Raw genomic sequence first — 15,220 nt, forward strand, 5'->3', positions numbered from 1 at the left:
TAAGGGGAAGAATGACCTTGTCTTGTTCGGTGTCGAACCGGACTCCCAGGTATTCTAGAGATTGGGAGGGCTGCAGGCAGCTCTTAGCTGTGTTGATGACCCACCTGAGATTCTGCAATAGATTTTTGACTCTGGTGGTCGCCGGATGACTTTCTTCTGGAGATTTTGCCCTGATCAGCCAATCGTCCAGGTACGGGTTACGAGGATTCCTTCTTTCCTCAGTGTCGCCACCACTACCTCCATGATTTTGGTGAACATCCGAGGGGCAGTAGCTAGTTCGAAGGGTAGCACCCGGAACTGGTAGTGAAGGTCCATGATCGCGAAGCGTAGAAAGCGCTGGTGGTCATGATGGACCGGGATGTAAAGATAGGCTTCTGACAGATTCAGGGTGGTCAGGAATTCTCCCGGCTGTATTGCCCTTATGACCGAGTGTAGGGTTTCCATGTGGAAGTGTGGTACCCTCAGGTAGCAGTTGACAGACTTGAGGTCCAGGATGGGCCAGAACGTTCCTTCTTTCTTGGGGACGAGAAAATAGATGGAATAGTGTCCAGTATTTTGTTGGTGGGTGGGCACCGGTGTTATAGCCTTTAGGGCGAATAATTTTGTCAGTGTGGTTTCCATTGCCGTCCTCTTGGAGGGGGAGTGGCAAGGGGATTTCACAAATTTGTCTGGAGGCATGCTATAGAAGTCCAGATAGTATCCCTCTCGAATGATGGTTAGGACCCACTTGTCCGACATTATCTTGACCTATCTTTGGTAGAATAGGGCAAGCCTGCCCCCTATGGCTTCTTCCTGTGGATGGGTCTGTTGATTCTCATTGTGGGGTGCAACTGGGGCCTGGACCTGAGCCGGCTCCCCTTTTGTTGTGTCTGTTCCAAAAGGACTGGCCCCTGTCTGCTGGGCGAGGTGCTTGGTATGTATTGTTGTACGGTCTAAAACGCTGTGATCCTCTGCCCTTGGGTGTTCGGGGGGGGGGGGGGCGTTGGCTTCTTTTGTTTCTTGTCCTCCGGTAGCAGAGGTACTGGGGATTCGCCCCATGTGTCTGCTAACTTCTCCAGTTCCCTTCCGAACAAGAGGGCTCCTTTAAAGGGCATTCTCGTGAGTTTCATCTTGGAGGTCGCGTCGGCTGACCAGCTTCGGAACCAGAGTTATCTTCCAGCTGCCACTATGGATGAGACACCCCTGGCTGAGGTGCGCACCAGGTCGGAGGTTGCATCCGTGAGGAAAGATATCGCTGGTCTAATGTTTCGATAGACGTGGTTGCGTCCCTGGAAAGCAACAAGCAGGCACGTGTCACCACGGCGCAGCAGGCAGCGATCTGCAGGGACATAGCTGCGACGTCAAATGACTGTTTAAGGATGGATTCCTGACGTCTGTCCTGGGCATCCTTGAGTGCAGCTCCTCCCTCGACCAGAATGGTGGTGTGCTTTGTGGCAACCGAAGGAGTTCTTTGGCTGAGGGTTCCAGGGGGTATAGGGCTTCTAGGGCCCGTCCTCCTTTGAAACTGGCCCCGGAGCATTCCATTCCAGGTCAAATCAGTTGTTGTACGGCCTGCAGCATTGGGAAATAGCATGAGGCCTGACTGAGCCCATCCAAAACGGGTTCAGCTTTGGCTCCCCTGTGGTGCTTGTGCCTGGGATGGCCAGCGTCTTCAGACTCAGAGACACGAGATCTAATAACTCGTCTTTGGAGAAGAAACGTATCATGGTTCGGTATGGTTCCGTTCCTGAAGGGATTTCCCCTTCCTCCAGGGAGTCTGGCTCTTCCTCCGAAGTATCCGTGTCCCCTAAGGGGAAGCTTCTGTCCGGAGGAGGTACATCTCGGGGAGGCCGAGGGGGGCCTGGAAGGTTTTGGGCTTTCTCTGGAGGCTGTGGCTATGTCATCGGTGGCACCGATTGTGCCTGGACAAAAGTTTGCAGCCCTTTGAAGAATTCCCCCCAGGAAAAGGTTCCTGGGTCCATATTGAGACCAGCGGCGTTCCCCAAGGGACCCAACTGAGGAGGGGCCGAGCCGGGGATAGAGAGGTCCGGGGTACTATCGTTGGTGGAGCCAGATTCCTCTACTGGCAGAGGGGGGCCTTGTTTCGGTTCCCTCAGAGCCTCCTCGCACTGTAGGCACAGGTCAGTAGCCACTTCATGTTGCGCAGCTCTCAGGTGGCAGGTTGGGCAGAGGGCTTGTCCCTTCGCTTTCTTGGCCAGTGGTGCCAAGATTTGTGTGCATAGAGTTGTTCAAAACTCGTCTGTGCACTTGCATGCGCGCGCCGGGAGGCTTAGATATGCGCTCCGGTTGGGCCGACGCTGTGCGTGCAAGTTGCGAAAGATGTGCGTGCAGGCCGCAACGTGCGCTTATAGAGATGTGCGCGCTGCTGTGCGCACAAGTAGTTTATGTGCCCGGCTCGCTGCTGTGCGCACGGCTCAGTTGTGTGGACAATATGGCGATCAAGGGGGGGAAAATGGCGCAGACGACCACGCGGGCAAGATGGCGGCCCCCCCCCCCCGGAGGGTCTCCACATAGGAGGACCCTCGTACCGGATTGGGGTCTAGCCTGGACGGGGCTGCTCAACATGATAGGACAGACGCCGGATGGCGATCTGTGCAGCTATCCGAGCCTCGGAGACTTTAAGAAAAGTTTTCTACCTTACCTTGTCTCAGCGCTTCCCGGTCTCGTGCCGGGCGGTGTCCGGCTGCAGGGGGACAGGGAAATACCTTCACCGCCACGCTCGGTATTGCACCCGCTGCCTCTCAGCCACTCCTGTTCCTGGGGGCTAAGTCCACACCGGGAACTGGCTACCGGACAGAGTCTCACCTCTGAGGGATCTCGGAAATCACCTCAGGAATTCTCGACTGGGGGAGGGACCTACACGATAGGAAAACGTTTTTCTTTTTTTTAACTACCAGACTGCAGGTTTGCACCGCTACCATCTGCTGGAGACAGAGAAATACTGAGGGACTGCAGGTGGCACTCTTGGTTATATAGCAGTGCCTCAAAAGTTTTTCTTCTCTGCCTCCATCTGCTGGTAGGGATGCAAAACCCACTTGTCTGGACTGATCTGGGGTATGAACAGGAAATTTATTTTTTCCTAATGCAGGAGGGTCAAATATTTGTCAAAGGACGAACCGTACAACTAACTATCCCCCCCCCCCCAGGGCACAAAATAAGAAACTGATCAGTCTTATCAGTCATCTCTCATATCCTGAAAGGAAGTTTGGTCAATAATATAAAATCATAGGCCTGGGACTAGGGAGTGCAGCCAGAATCCCATGGGTTCTGACCTCAGAGCCAGGGCAAAGAGTGTCCCCTCAAAGATTGTACTATTCCACTCAGCCCCCCCGCCCCCCGGACTCTCTCATTCCTTGCCACACAGTTTGAGACTCTCTTTCCTTGGCAGACTCCAGCCCTTATTCACACACAACTTTTCCCACCTAACCCACCCCTGTAGCTCTGCACTGGCTCCTTATCCAGTACAGAATTCAATACAAAATAATCCCAGTTATACATAAGCATTCAAAATGATTCCACTTCGTAGTTTAATATGACCCTTCGAGTTTACAAACCTAATTGAGCCCTAAGATACGAAAATATGAATAGTCTAGAAGCACCATCAGAGTGGCATGGCTTGGGGATTACTAGGGTGAGAGTCTTTTCATTAGCGGTGCCAACAATTTGGAACTTGCTTCCAGAACAATTACATCATGTGGCAAAACATTCAAACAAGCCCCTAAAGACACATTTATTTAGAAGGGTTTTTGAAGGCATTTAAAAGGCAGATGTTTCTAACTTCTGTGACAGGTCTCTGTGTGTTCTGTAGGTTTTGTGATGCGGGTATTTTATTTTACAATATGTATGTATAGTTATTTGATTTATTGATCTGTATGTTTTCGAGCCACAGGATGTATGCATAATAGATAAATAAATCAGAAACCTTTTTTGGGGAGCCCTCGGCCCTTGCCCATCCGTGACTTCTTGTCATGGTTCTTGCTCTTGGGGCTGCTGGGGTCGGTGGCAGGTTCCCGTGCTTCAGACTGGGACTCCCGGGTGGAATCACGGGAGGAGTTCCGTCTCAGGCGGCGCTTGGCCTTAGCCTTGATGCGAGCCTCATGCAGGGCCTTCTCTTGTGGGGTCCAGTCCCTGCTCACCTCTCCATCAATCAGATCCTCCTCCAAGTCCTCTTCCCCAGACCCCATGCTAACTGGTTATCTAAGAGACAAAAGGAGAGCGACAGTGAGAACCAGGAGAGAGAGAGAGAGAGCAAAGAAGGGGACATTGGGGGATGGCTGATAGATTATTTCCTCTTCTGATTCCATTCCAGTACACTCCTGTATCTAAGGCCAGAGAGTAATAGTGGTATGTGCCAGTTTTGTAGAGAAAAGAAAGAAAAAACATAGGAGTGAAAAAAAGGGAAGGAAGACCTACACAGAAATGGAAAGATAAATGAATGGCAGACATTTTCAGAGACAGAATGAAAAAAAAAGACAGAAAAAGGGGAAAAACAGAAGGGAGCAATTATAGGAAGAAAAAAATGAAAAGGAGCAAAGAGATAACAGAAGGGCAAGGAGGAGGAGAAATCTGAGCACTTATTGGGGAATATATCTTGCAGTCTCCAGAACACTATGACTAGTTCTCATATTCCTTCCCTAATAAAGTCTAGCATCCTAAGAAAACCCACAGCACTACTATACTTTACAGCCCAGAAAACTAACCTGCACTCCAGTCTCCCCATTGTGAATATGTAATACTACAGCTCTCTCTCAACATTCTCCTCTGGAGGCTGGTCTCCCCTAAAGTATTCTAACTGGAAAGCACAGATCCCATTTGGATAACAGATGTTTAATCAATGCAAATATATTTGCCAAAAAAAAAAGAAGTACAGGTTTTAAATATCTGAGTTTCAAGTAAACACTTCTTAAGCAGAGGAAATAGATTTGAGGTCTCAGAGCAAACAGAGAAGGATGTCTGTGTCCAGTGAAACACAGAGATATGTGGCACTCACCCCTCTGCTGTGAGGATGGGTGGGAGAGAAGGCTAATGGAGTCTTGATAATTAGGAAATATTACTTGCTCAAATTCTCATCCCCATTAAGGAGTCTCTACATAAATCCCTACAATTCTGGGACAGTTGTTTCCAAGAAATCAGCTCACTCCTCTCGAAACTTAACCTAGTCATCAACAAAGACAAGACCGAAATCCTCATCATCTCCCATGAAAACAACTTTCTCACTAAGGAGACAACCTCTCTCCCTGTGGGGCAATCACAGGAAGACAGTCACGTTACCCCCAACTCCCCTTTAACTATCCCGGACAACCTCAAAAACACATCTTATGTCAGAGATCTAGGGGTGCTCCTGGACAACCAGCTTAATCTCAGAAGATTTGTAAACACCACGACCAAAGAGTGCTTTTTCAAATTACAAGTTCTCAAAAAGCTAAAACCCCTTCTGCACTCACATGATTTCCGTCTGGTTCTTCAATCAATTATACTCACCAAAATAGACTACTGTAACTGTTACTCGGGCTTCCTGCAGTCACCATCAAGCCACTACAGATGTTATAGAATTCAGCTGCCAGGATCCTGACGAACTCAAAAAAAGAGGGACCACATCACGCCCATCCTCTACAACCTCCACTGGCTCCCTATCAAATATAGAGTTCTCTACAAAATCCTAACCATCATGCACAAAACCTTACACAACCTAGCCCCATTGGACCTTACCTTCCAGTTCCGCACTAACAACTCCTCGAGACCGATAAGAAAAGCGTACCAAGGCACCCTATTCATCCCACAAGCTAAAACTTCCCTAAGGAATAGGGCCCTCTCCACAGCAGGCCCTACCCAATGGAAGTCACTCCCTCCGGATCTACGACAAGACCCCTGTCCAATCTCTTTCAAGAAAAAACTCAAAACATGGTTATTCAGCCTAGCATTTCCAGAACCCGCCTGTTAACCAAGGCAGTCTCACTTTAATCTCTTCACCCCCTTCCTAAATCTCTTTTTAACTCTGGCATGTTATTATTTGCTACCAATTACTCTCTCATATTCCTCAAATACGGCCTTTGACACCCTCTGATCCTGTTCTTTCTTGCCTCGGCTTTCATCCAAGCGCTTGGCACTTCATCTATCGTCCTCTCACCCCGGTCTGCTCCCTCTCACCCTATTGCTGCAACCTGCCCAAAATGTCTTAAGATAATGGATTGCTTATTTTCATAGCCCTTTATCGCTTTGTAACTCAAATTGTACAATATTTTGTAATCTCTCATACGATGTAACTCAAAGTTTTTGCTATATAACTCAAATTGTACGATATCATGTAATATCTTATACTAGATTACTCAAGTTCTTTAGTTCTGTTCTGTTCTATGTAATTGCCTATAGTTTTTTTTAGACATTTTTTGTTCTATGTAATTGCCCTCAAGCAAGCCTGTTGTTTCACTGTAAACCGGTTTGATTTGCATCTAATGTAAGAAGATCGGCATATAAAAGCCAAAAATAAATAAATAAATGAATAAATAAATTACTCCTGGGGGAATTCTGCACTACTGCGGAATGCAGAACTTGCGCAGAATTACTCCCTCACCTCGCAGATTTCTTCCCTCGTTACAGTTCCCGCAGATTTCATCGCAGCCGCACAGATTTCGTCCCTCGATGGAGAAGGGAGGGGAACAGAGAGGAGGAGAAGAGGGAGAGCAAGAAGGGAGGGGAAGTCAGGTGGCGCACAGAGAGTGGGGGCATCGCAGCACGGCACCAGCGGCTCGAGATAAGCAACCAAGGAGGAAAAGAGGGAGAGAGAGAAGGGAGGGGGAACAGAAAGAGAGAAAAGAGAGAAAGAAGGGGGGAGGGGGAAAGAGAGGGGCTAAAGAGGCCCTGGCCCTGAGAGTGTATGTCTGAGCCCTTGTGTTTGTTGTGAGCCAGTGGGTAGGTGTCTACCTGGTAGAGTGAGTGAGTGAGTGAGTGTTATATGTGGGGAGACAGAACATGTGTGTGACAGATGGCAAGTGAGAGAAAGCATATGTCTGATATGTAAGAGAGACAGTGAGCAGGGATACTCAGGTGGAGAGGTTAGCAACAATTGCAGCAGTCCCTGCCAGCTTGGCTCATCTGCCAGCAGCAGCAATTGACACTGCTGGCAGATGAGCCAAGTTGCCAGGGACACTCATTGCACTGAAACGTAGAATAATTTGCAAAAAATAGTGTTATTTTGAAAAATAAATGTGCAGAATTTTGCAGAATTTAGAAAAATGTGTGTGCAGAATTTTCAATTTTTTGTTGCAGAATTTTTTATTTTTTTGCCCAGAATTCCCCCAGGAGAAAAATATGCACCACCGAGAAACTTGTAAGACAAAATATTCAAAATTGGAAAGACCATACCTTGCCCCCAACACACACAGTTGAAAGACATATGATTCAGGAGTCCCAGCCTCCTGATTTCTACAGGGGTCTCCAGTTATTTTTACCTGTTTGAGGTGTCACAGTGCAGTCCCTGGCAAGGAACTAAGCCACTCCACAAACTCAAGCAGGAGCTCTGCAGCAATGCTTCTGTGTCCCAAGACTCTCCCACCACAGACTGGTGCTGGATTTCAGCAGCCTTCATCTCTCTTCCACACCTGCAGCTTTCCCAGGTGTCTCACAGTATCAGAAATAACTTTTCTATTTCTTGCCAAATAGGCATGTGAAAAATAAGGGCTAGCCTAATAGCTCTGTGGCATTGCTGCATGTGATACAGAAATGCCCCATTCCTTCTCTAGATGGTCTTCTGCTCCCTGGGTCAGCTGGGGATTCTGCAGAGAAAGTACCCCATAAGCGCCACCTCTCTTCTGCAATATTGTGATCAGCTTTACAACCAGCATTTCTGGAGTTGGAAAAGCGGTTAGCAGAGCAGAAACTGTGTAGGTTCAAGATTGGAATAGTAGTGAATCAAAACAGAACTGTGACATCAGCGGAGCAGTGTGTGTGATCTCAGAACTGGAATAGCAGGAAGTGCTGCAAGACAGGATTAAGGTATATTGAGAGAGCAATGCTGGGTCAATATACTGGAATAGCAAAGGGGTGCTGCAAGTCAGGATTAAGGTGCACTGGCACATGAAAACACGTCTGCGAAGGTGCGGCCAAGTGTTAGAGCAGTGGGCTGAAAAGCTTGGAAGTCAGGATTCAAATCCTGCTTCTTCCACTGACGCTCTTGTGACTATGGACAAAGTCACTTCACCCGCCATTGCCTTAGTTACTTAAAATGCAAATCATCTGGGGGCAGGGACCTATCTAATGTACTCAAATCGTAACTCACTTTGCGCAGGAGTTTGGAAAGGTGAAGATTTAAGTCAAATTTATCTGAGACCATGGCCCTCCTGTTTCATAACTGCTCTAGCCATCACAAACAATCCTCCCTTACACATTCCTATCATTTGTCACTTTTTAAAACAGTCTTTTTAGTTTAAGAATCTACACCTGCTGCTGTTAAACTGCACAAAGAAAAACTGTTTACTTAAGAACATGCCATACTGGGTCAGACCAAGGGTCCATCAAGCCCAGCATCCTGTTTCCAACAGTGGCCAATCCAGGCCATAAGAACTTGGGGCCAGATATAATACTATTACTACTACATGTACAAATTAAATGCCTGAAAAGCAGAATATAAATCATTCGTGGGTTTCTCATGTTTTATTTTACCTCTTCCTTTTCAGAGCCATATACACAACTACATAAAAGAAATAACTGAGTCACAAAGGATTTACAAAGAAAACATCTTGCTTTATACACTGAAATCGTTCCTTGTGTTCGTTTGCTAGCTTATTTACATTTTCACAGTGAAACTGGAGAAGAGCTCAGATGTTCTATCGAACTTCTTCACACTAAAGTACACAGTTTAAGTAGGCGTGCCCCTACAGCACTCGTGATTTAAAATCCCCGCCTTGTTTTCACTGTATGTTTCAGTGACGACACATCCTCCCCAGTCCCAGGTTCAGTGGCAGGATTTAAAGTCTCAGTTAAAATATAAGGAGACGGCCCTTATAGGGGATCAGCAGCTGACAGGGACAGTCCACGTACGTGCGTTACAATCCCAAGAAATGTCCTTTATTTACTAGAAGGAGTTGGAGTATCAACCGCAACCAGCTATCAGACTTTTCATCTACAATTATGTTTCATTTTCTTTACATTTGGTCTCTCTCGGTAGACTGCGAGGAAGGAGAGCATTTTACAAGAACGTCCTACAATCAGAGGCCGTGCCCCTTACAGAACCAGAAGACATTTAAAAGCCTCTGCAGCGAGAGCACGTGCTGCGCGGGGAGCGCGCGGCACCCAGTCCCCGCTGCCCCGGGCACGCACGTGCGCGGCTCTGGGATCAGAGACAGGGAGCCCCGCCCCCTCCTTCCAGCGCCTGCTGCTGAGTTGGAGCTCAGACGGGCCTGGGAAGCAGTAGCGGGATCCCTTCCACCAGCCGAAAGCAGCGCCATGCATGAGCCTGCACCGGCGGCAGAGGAATAGGACACGGCGCTACACAATGCAGGTGGCTCCTACCTGAAGCGCAGCCCCCACTGCAACCGCACCAGGCAGACACACGCTCGCAACCTCTGCAAATCCACAAATAGCACGGAGTGTGCCGGAAGTGACCCAACAGGAAATACTGCTGAGAAGGGAGAGAGAGCCCGCCTACTCCGAGCGGAGGCCACAGTGCGCGGAGCCCCGGTAACCGCTTAAAAAAATGGAGTTCAGGAGGAGAGCTAGGGAGTGAGGCTGTCTGTGCCAAGACATAGATCAGCAGGACGTGACTAAAGAGAGCATGCTTTACCATCTAGTGTGATCTAAATGTGCAATCACCTTTGATACCTCTGTATTCCAAATAAATACAGCATTTGGTTTTAAACAGCCACCTTAATTTTTTGTGCTCTGCTGGAAAATAAGTAATCAAAAAAAACTTTACCATTTTAAGAAATGTGGGCGGGGTTTTTTTTTCATTCGTAGATCAAAGTTTTCTTCTTTTCATGTCCTCTGCCCCGTGTTGCGATAATTTGGAAAGCGCTTACCCAGCCATTAAACGCTGTAGTGGGCATTTGAAGTACGGGTCTAGGGGGGCCATAAGGGAACGGGGTAGGCGTGTTTGGGGAGGAGTATTAACAACTGGAGTGGCGGTGGGTGTTTGTTCCCTCTACAGTGCTGATTTGCTATTTTTGGAGTACTATAGAGTAGGGAAGGTTCTCTGAGGAATAGGAACGGTAACTTAAGAGCTAGGAAAAAAACTGGACTAGACGCGAAGTGTGCCCCAGAAAATGAAGGAATGCGCAAGTTCACCCTTTTAGATCTCATTACTTTCCTACAGCTGCGAGTTTAGTCAGAGATACTCAAGAAGGGAAAATATGATGATTTTTTTTTTCCGAAATCCGGTGTCGATTTTTTTTTTTACTTTTACAATTTTAGAGATCTGCAAATCTTGCGGATTCAATTTTGCAAGGAACTGCTGGAAATCGGCAATTTCTGCAAAATGTCTGTCATTTTTACCATATATAGTAAATGGGATGAAACTGCAAACCGGCAGAAATCCATAATATTCGATTGAAAGTGTATTTTATAAACAGCATTACATGCTCCACACACCACTAATGCACCGCTATACTGACCTACAGCACTCACCGCTATTCCAGTTCCGAGTCCCCTATACACTGCTCTTAATCCTGTTCTGCAGAAGTCATCACTTTTCCAGTACCTCCTATGTTTTTTACATCGGCAATGTCCTTATACTGAAACAGGATTTAAAGTCGACTTTGCAGAACTTACAGTTACCTTTAAAGCAGTGTCCAAAGGCTACCAGAATGTAGCCACGTGACATCTGTACAGCACAGGGTTCAAACCTCAAAGAACCTGTCCGTAACCTTTTATGTAACCCCCAGTTGTTAAAAGAAATCCACGCGCAAACATTAAAGCTGAGCTTGTGTCTTCCCAAATGTTTATATTTAAAGACACCCCACTTCTCTTCGGCTGCGGAAAGCCATCAAGAGAAAGCTTCTTTTCTCAAGAAGAGAGGGGAGAGAAAAATGATTCATAGAAAGTAAACATCACGGGGACAGAAAAAAAACAACCCATTTATCAATAACCAGATGGACTGATAGGAGGGTCACATGGTATCCGAGACTGCTGGAATTGGAATGCATTTTAATCATGTTAAGCTAACAAACAGAGAAGCGTATCTGTACTTCATTTCCCTACTAGATTAAAATGGTTTGACCCAAGTAGCCTTTGAGGGACTGCCAGTAACTACAGTGCTGCCTGCTTCAAGCACATTGAAACCACAGCACCGCTTTCAAGTTTTGCTCTATGGAGATCGGCTGCTGCAGTGTGCATTAAGCTAGAAGACAAATCAGGGGATACCTCTGGAAGAAGAAACGAAACTAAAAGTTGATTTGAATAATTATTTCTCTACAAAGAAAACATTTAAACTGTCCTGGGCCACATAAGTAACTGTAAATTAATCTTATGTTGTTTTCATATAGCACTTATTGGCAATGTCTGAAGTACTGTACAAAAGAAATGTAGATAACTTAGTAGAGTGTGTTGGGGGGAGGGGATGCTTGAATTCTGAGCTCCAAAATGGTTTAGTTTTCAGAATCTCCTCTTAGCTAAGTTTAGGCTCAGATCAAACATATGGTTTGAGGAGCTATGTGACAAGGACCGCCTTTTGGCTCAGAATGAGATCCTGTACAATGGGGGGGAATAATCCCCACTGCCATGCCAGGAAACTGTTAGGACCTTTTCCAGACCTGGAGTAACCCCCCCCCCCCCAAAAATAAAAATAAAAAGGAATATTTGTGAAACTTACTTGAATTCAGCAACTCTAGTTAATGGATAATTCACATATTTTGTTTGAGCGGGGGAAATAAAGAGGAAGGTGAGAGACAGGGTAACAACAAGGTCCAGAGAAGAGCTGGCAAAATTAAACCATATTTGGTAGGCCGCAGAGTCAAATAAAGAAAAGAAGGAAAAGAAAAACAACCCCAGAGAATAAATTAAAGCCAGAGTGACAGCAAAGACTCGAAAAATAGTTGGATTTTTATAGGAAATATGTATATTAAAACATTGATTAGTTATTATGGAATGTAATCTAACAGTAGCATTTTCTGGTAACCAGAAATAAGTTGGAGTCATGTATAATTTTGGTGTTACATAAAGTTGGCACATTTCATAGTTTTCTAAAAGCCAGAGTCTGTCTGTCTGTCTGTCTATAACATAGTAGTAGGATGCTTGCTTGTTAGTCAAAGCAGACTTTGGGAAACCCGTGAGCAGTGCAACAGTGCTTGCCATGGATCCTGATTTGAATGCCCAGCAATCTGACCCTGGTGGCAGAATCAGGTAGAAGGGAGCATGCCTCTCCAACTTCTGCCACTGAGGGAGGTTTGGGTGAGTTGGAGGAGGTGAGAAGGTGGGCAGGAGGGGTGATAGTGAAGGAGTGGGATGGCACGGGGACAAAGAGAGTCTCTGCTCCTCCTGCCGCCCAGCTCAGGCTCTCTGTTTGATATGTGCAGGACACCACTCATATCTACCGGGGCCTCACACGCTGAAGCCACAAGTCTGTCCTGAGCAGCAGCAAGAGGCAGACACTGCATGAAGCACTTCCCTCTTTCTCCTGTCAGGGAGATGGAGGATTACATCGGCTGTGAGGCAGGGCAGGTTGAGGGACGTCATGGAGATGAAGAATGAGGCTGAATCAACTGAAATGTCAAATCCTATCATTTCTGATGGGCTTTCTATTAGTATTTCACTATTTATACTGATTATCCAGGCTAACCAGCAGCTGGGGGGGAATCTGCCTCTGTTGTTCCACTGGTTGTATGGGAGAGGTCTCCCACCTATGACACAGCCACTAATGTGCGGCTACATTATCAGAGGGAACCTGTCCCGTGGGCCAAGCTTGTGGCAGAAGCAGCACAGTGCACTGGCACCCCAGGCAGTTGCCCATCTCACTCGTCCCTACCTCACAGAGTATAGGGGGTGGGTGGGGGGGGGGGGGGTGCAGCATTGTGATATTAGAAGGTTTTGTGAGAATCTATGGATGGTGCTTCCCTCCTGCCAGCAAGGACCCTGTTCCCTGCTAGTCAGTCCTCCAAGCCCTATGGTTTGGAGGTCCTGCTGATGGGTGTGTTTCTTTGTCCTGCCACAGGATATAAGCCTTCCCCTTGATGAGATCAGTGCCTCAGCTTGGATTTCGCTGTGTTCCTTGTTGTGGCCCTCCATAGCTCTAGCTCTCATCTTCTTTTGGCCTTCTACTTTGCCTGTATGGCCCTAGTTTTGTGGCCACCTTATCTATGTGTTTGCTCTGGCCTGTTGGTTACCCTTGTCTGTTTGACCCTAGTTTTGTGGTCTTCTGGTATTGTTTGTCCTGTGTCTGCCTAGTCCTGGTTTTATTCTATCTTGTGTTTTGGGCACCCTTTTGTTCTTTATTTTGGTAGCAGCTCAGCCCTGTCTCATGGGTGCCTTTTATTTCTCATGTGAGCATTGCCTGCTAAGTCCTGCCAGCCATCAGAACCTGAAGATTCAACCTGGTGGCGGCTGAGTCCCGATCTTCTAGCCACCTCTAACTGGGTCCAACCGCACTCCTGCTCTGGGGGTTATCAAATACTAGCAGCCCTAGCAGTATAAGCTGGAACAGTGCAGTCTAGAGTACGGGCAGGTTTTTCAGCTGAGTGGGAGGGGCCAGCATTATGACATAAGCAGGATGTAAGTTCAAAAGTGCAGGTATGTTTTGTGGGTGGAGTCCTTGTCTGCCTGGGAGAGAACAGCAATGTTATAGTAGGGTGAAAGCCACCTCGAGGAATAGTGAGACTTAAAAGGACCAGTGTATGCCCTGCTTTTATACATGGAAAATATAAACGGGTAAATCATCAGTTTAGATCAAGAATTTTTATAATAATACTCAGTTAACTTTAGCTAACTTTTTCATGGTGGCTGTATTTGAGAAATGCTGGATTAGATACATTTTCTGAACAATGAATGATTTCATTTTTGTTTTGCATTTTTACTATCAATTTCTTTTACCAAAATCGTTACAAATCCATTGAAGCAAAGCGCGGCAGATAGGTTGCTGTGGATAGAAAAACCTACAAACATTTAAAAGGTATTTTCATAATGAATGAAATAAGCCTAAAGATGTTGCTAGAAATTGAGTATTTTGAAACAAAATGGCCAAATCTTTCCCCTTAAGGACATCCCTGGACACCCTATAAACCATTAGCTTACACTGTTCCCCCCCCCCCCCCCCCAATGCTCATCCTGGATTTGCAGAAAAGAGAAACTGATTGCAAACAGGCATCTAAGACAGGGGAGGCCGGAAACAAGCTTGCAATAGCTGAGGCAAGCGATCACAGTTCTGGCCATCTTGGAAGAGAGGAAGGGTTGGATTGTGGCACTAGCACCAAGGAAATTTGAAAAGGGATGGAATGTTTGTGTGTGGGTGTGGCTTCAGTGGATAAAGAGGAGGCCAGGGGAATGGTATACAGGGTGCATTGACCTGGATAAAAGGGAGATGTGAGTGTTTTGAAGTTTTAAAATATAAACTTCGCTTGTTTGCTGGGTTGTCAGTGTTTATTTTTCCCATGCCCAGCCACTCCAGACTTAAATCTTGATCTGTACCGTATATACCTACAGACTATTGCCCAATTAGGGAGAGAGGAAAAAACTGTGCATAATAGGAGTCAGTTAGTGGCTTCACACTGATAAGTACAAATTGACCCTGACTACAATTTAAAGAAATAGTAGGTTTAAGGCAGCAGTCCAGCAGCGAGATGGAGGCTACCTGGTCTTTTGAACAGCGTGCCATATGTAATATATAGTATGTGTACCTGCCTGGCGGTAGGAGGTCATGTGTGCACCCACTGCAAAGAACTCTGCAAGCTAGAGTGTCAGACCTAGAGGAGCTGAGTGAGTCAGAGAAGTATAGAGAGGAGGCCTTTAGGCACATAGTCGAGTGCTCCCACTTCCATTTTGGCAGACCCAGTGGCAGTAATTGTGGTGGTGGCCCAGGAGAATACAGGCTTCAAATGGGACATCTTAGAAAACCGGTTCATGACTACCCAGATAACAGTGTGCCCTGCAGAGGGGGATAAGTCCATAATAAAATCCATTGACTTATGAATCCAGGGTATTTGGGGCACTGGCCAGGGATGAAGTAAACTTGCTGTTCATTGGTAGAGGTTTTTATTTTGTGCACAGTTATTATAGAAGAGATTTTTTTATTTTTATATTC

At 46.5% G+C, this 15,220-nt stretch overlaps 2 protein-coding genes across 5 annotated transcripts in view; one reads left to right on the forward strand and one right to left on the reverse strand.

Annotated features, from left to right (window-relative positions):
* The window catches only part of LOC115087901 (programmed cell death protein 4-like), a 54,383-nt gene extending 43,458 nt beyond the window's left edge, over positions 1–10,925 (reverse strand). The window contains exons 1-2 of one of the 4 annotated variants that reach the window (XM_029595641.1): positions 10,768–10,925; positions 3,923–4,197 (exon numbers count right to left, since the gene is read on the reverse strand). In XM_029595641.1, the coding sequence (XP_029451501.1) occupies positions 3,923–4,184 (262 nt within the window). In that variant the 5' untranslated portion in view covers positions 4,185–4,197; positions 10,768–10,925. Of the gene's footprint in view, positions 1–3,922; positions 4,198–6,571; positions 6,595–9,507; positions 9,640–9,910; positions 10,059–10,767 lie in introns of those variants that run through there. The other 3 variants (XM_029595635.1, XM_029595627.1, XM_029595650.1) reach the window with 3 other exon arrangements.
* CCDC142 (coiled-coil domain containing 142) overlaps positions 9,560–15,220 on the forward strand; it is a 127,299-nt gene continuing 121,638 nt past the window's right edge. The window contains exon 1 of the mRNA XM_029595585.1: positions 9,560–9,675. The gene's annotated coding sequence lies outside the window, so the exon portion shown is untranslated. The remainder of the gene's footprint in view (positions 9,676–15,220) is intronic.

This window comes from Rhinatrema bivittatum, chromosome 1 (assembly GCF_901001135.1).
Source record: "Rhinatrema bivittatum chromosome 1, aRhiBiv1.1, whole genome shotgun sequence".
NCBI lineage: Eukaryota > Metazoa > Chordata > Amphibia > Gymnophiona > Rhinatrematidae > Rhinatrema > Rhinatrema bivittatum.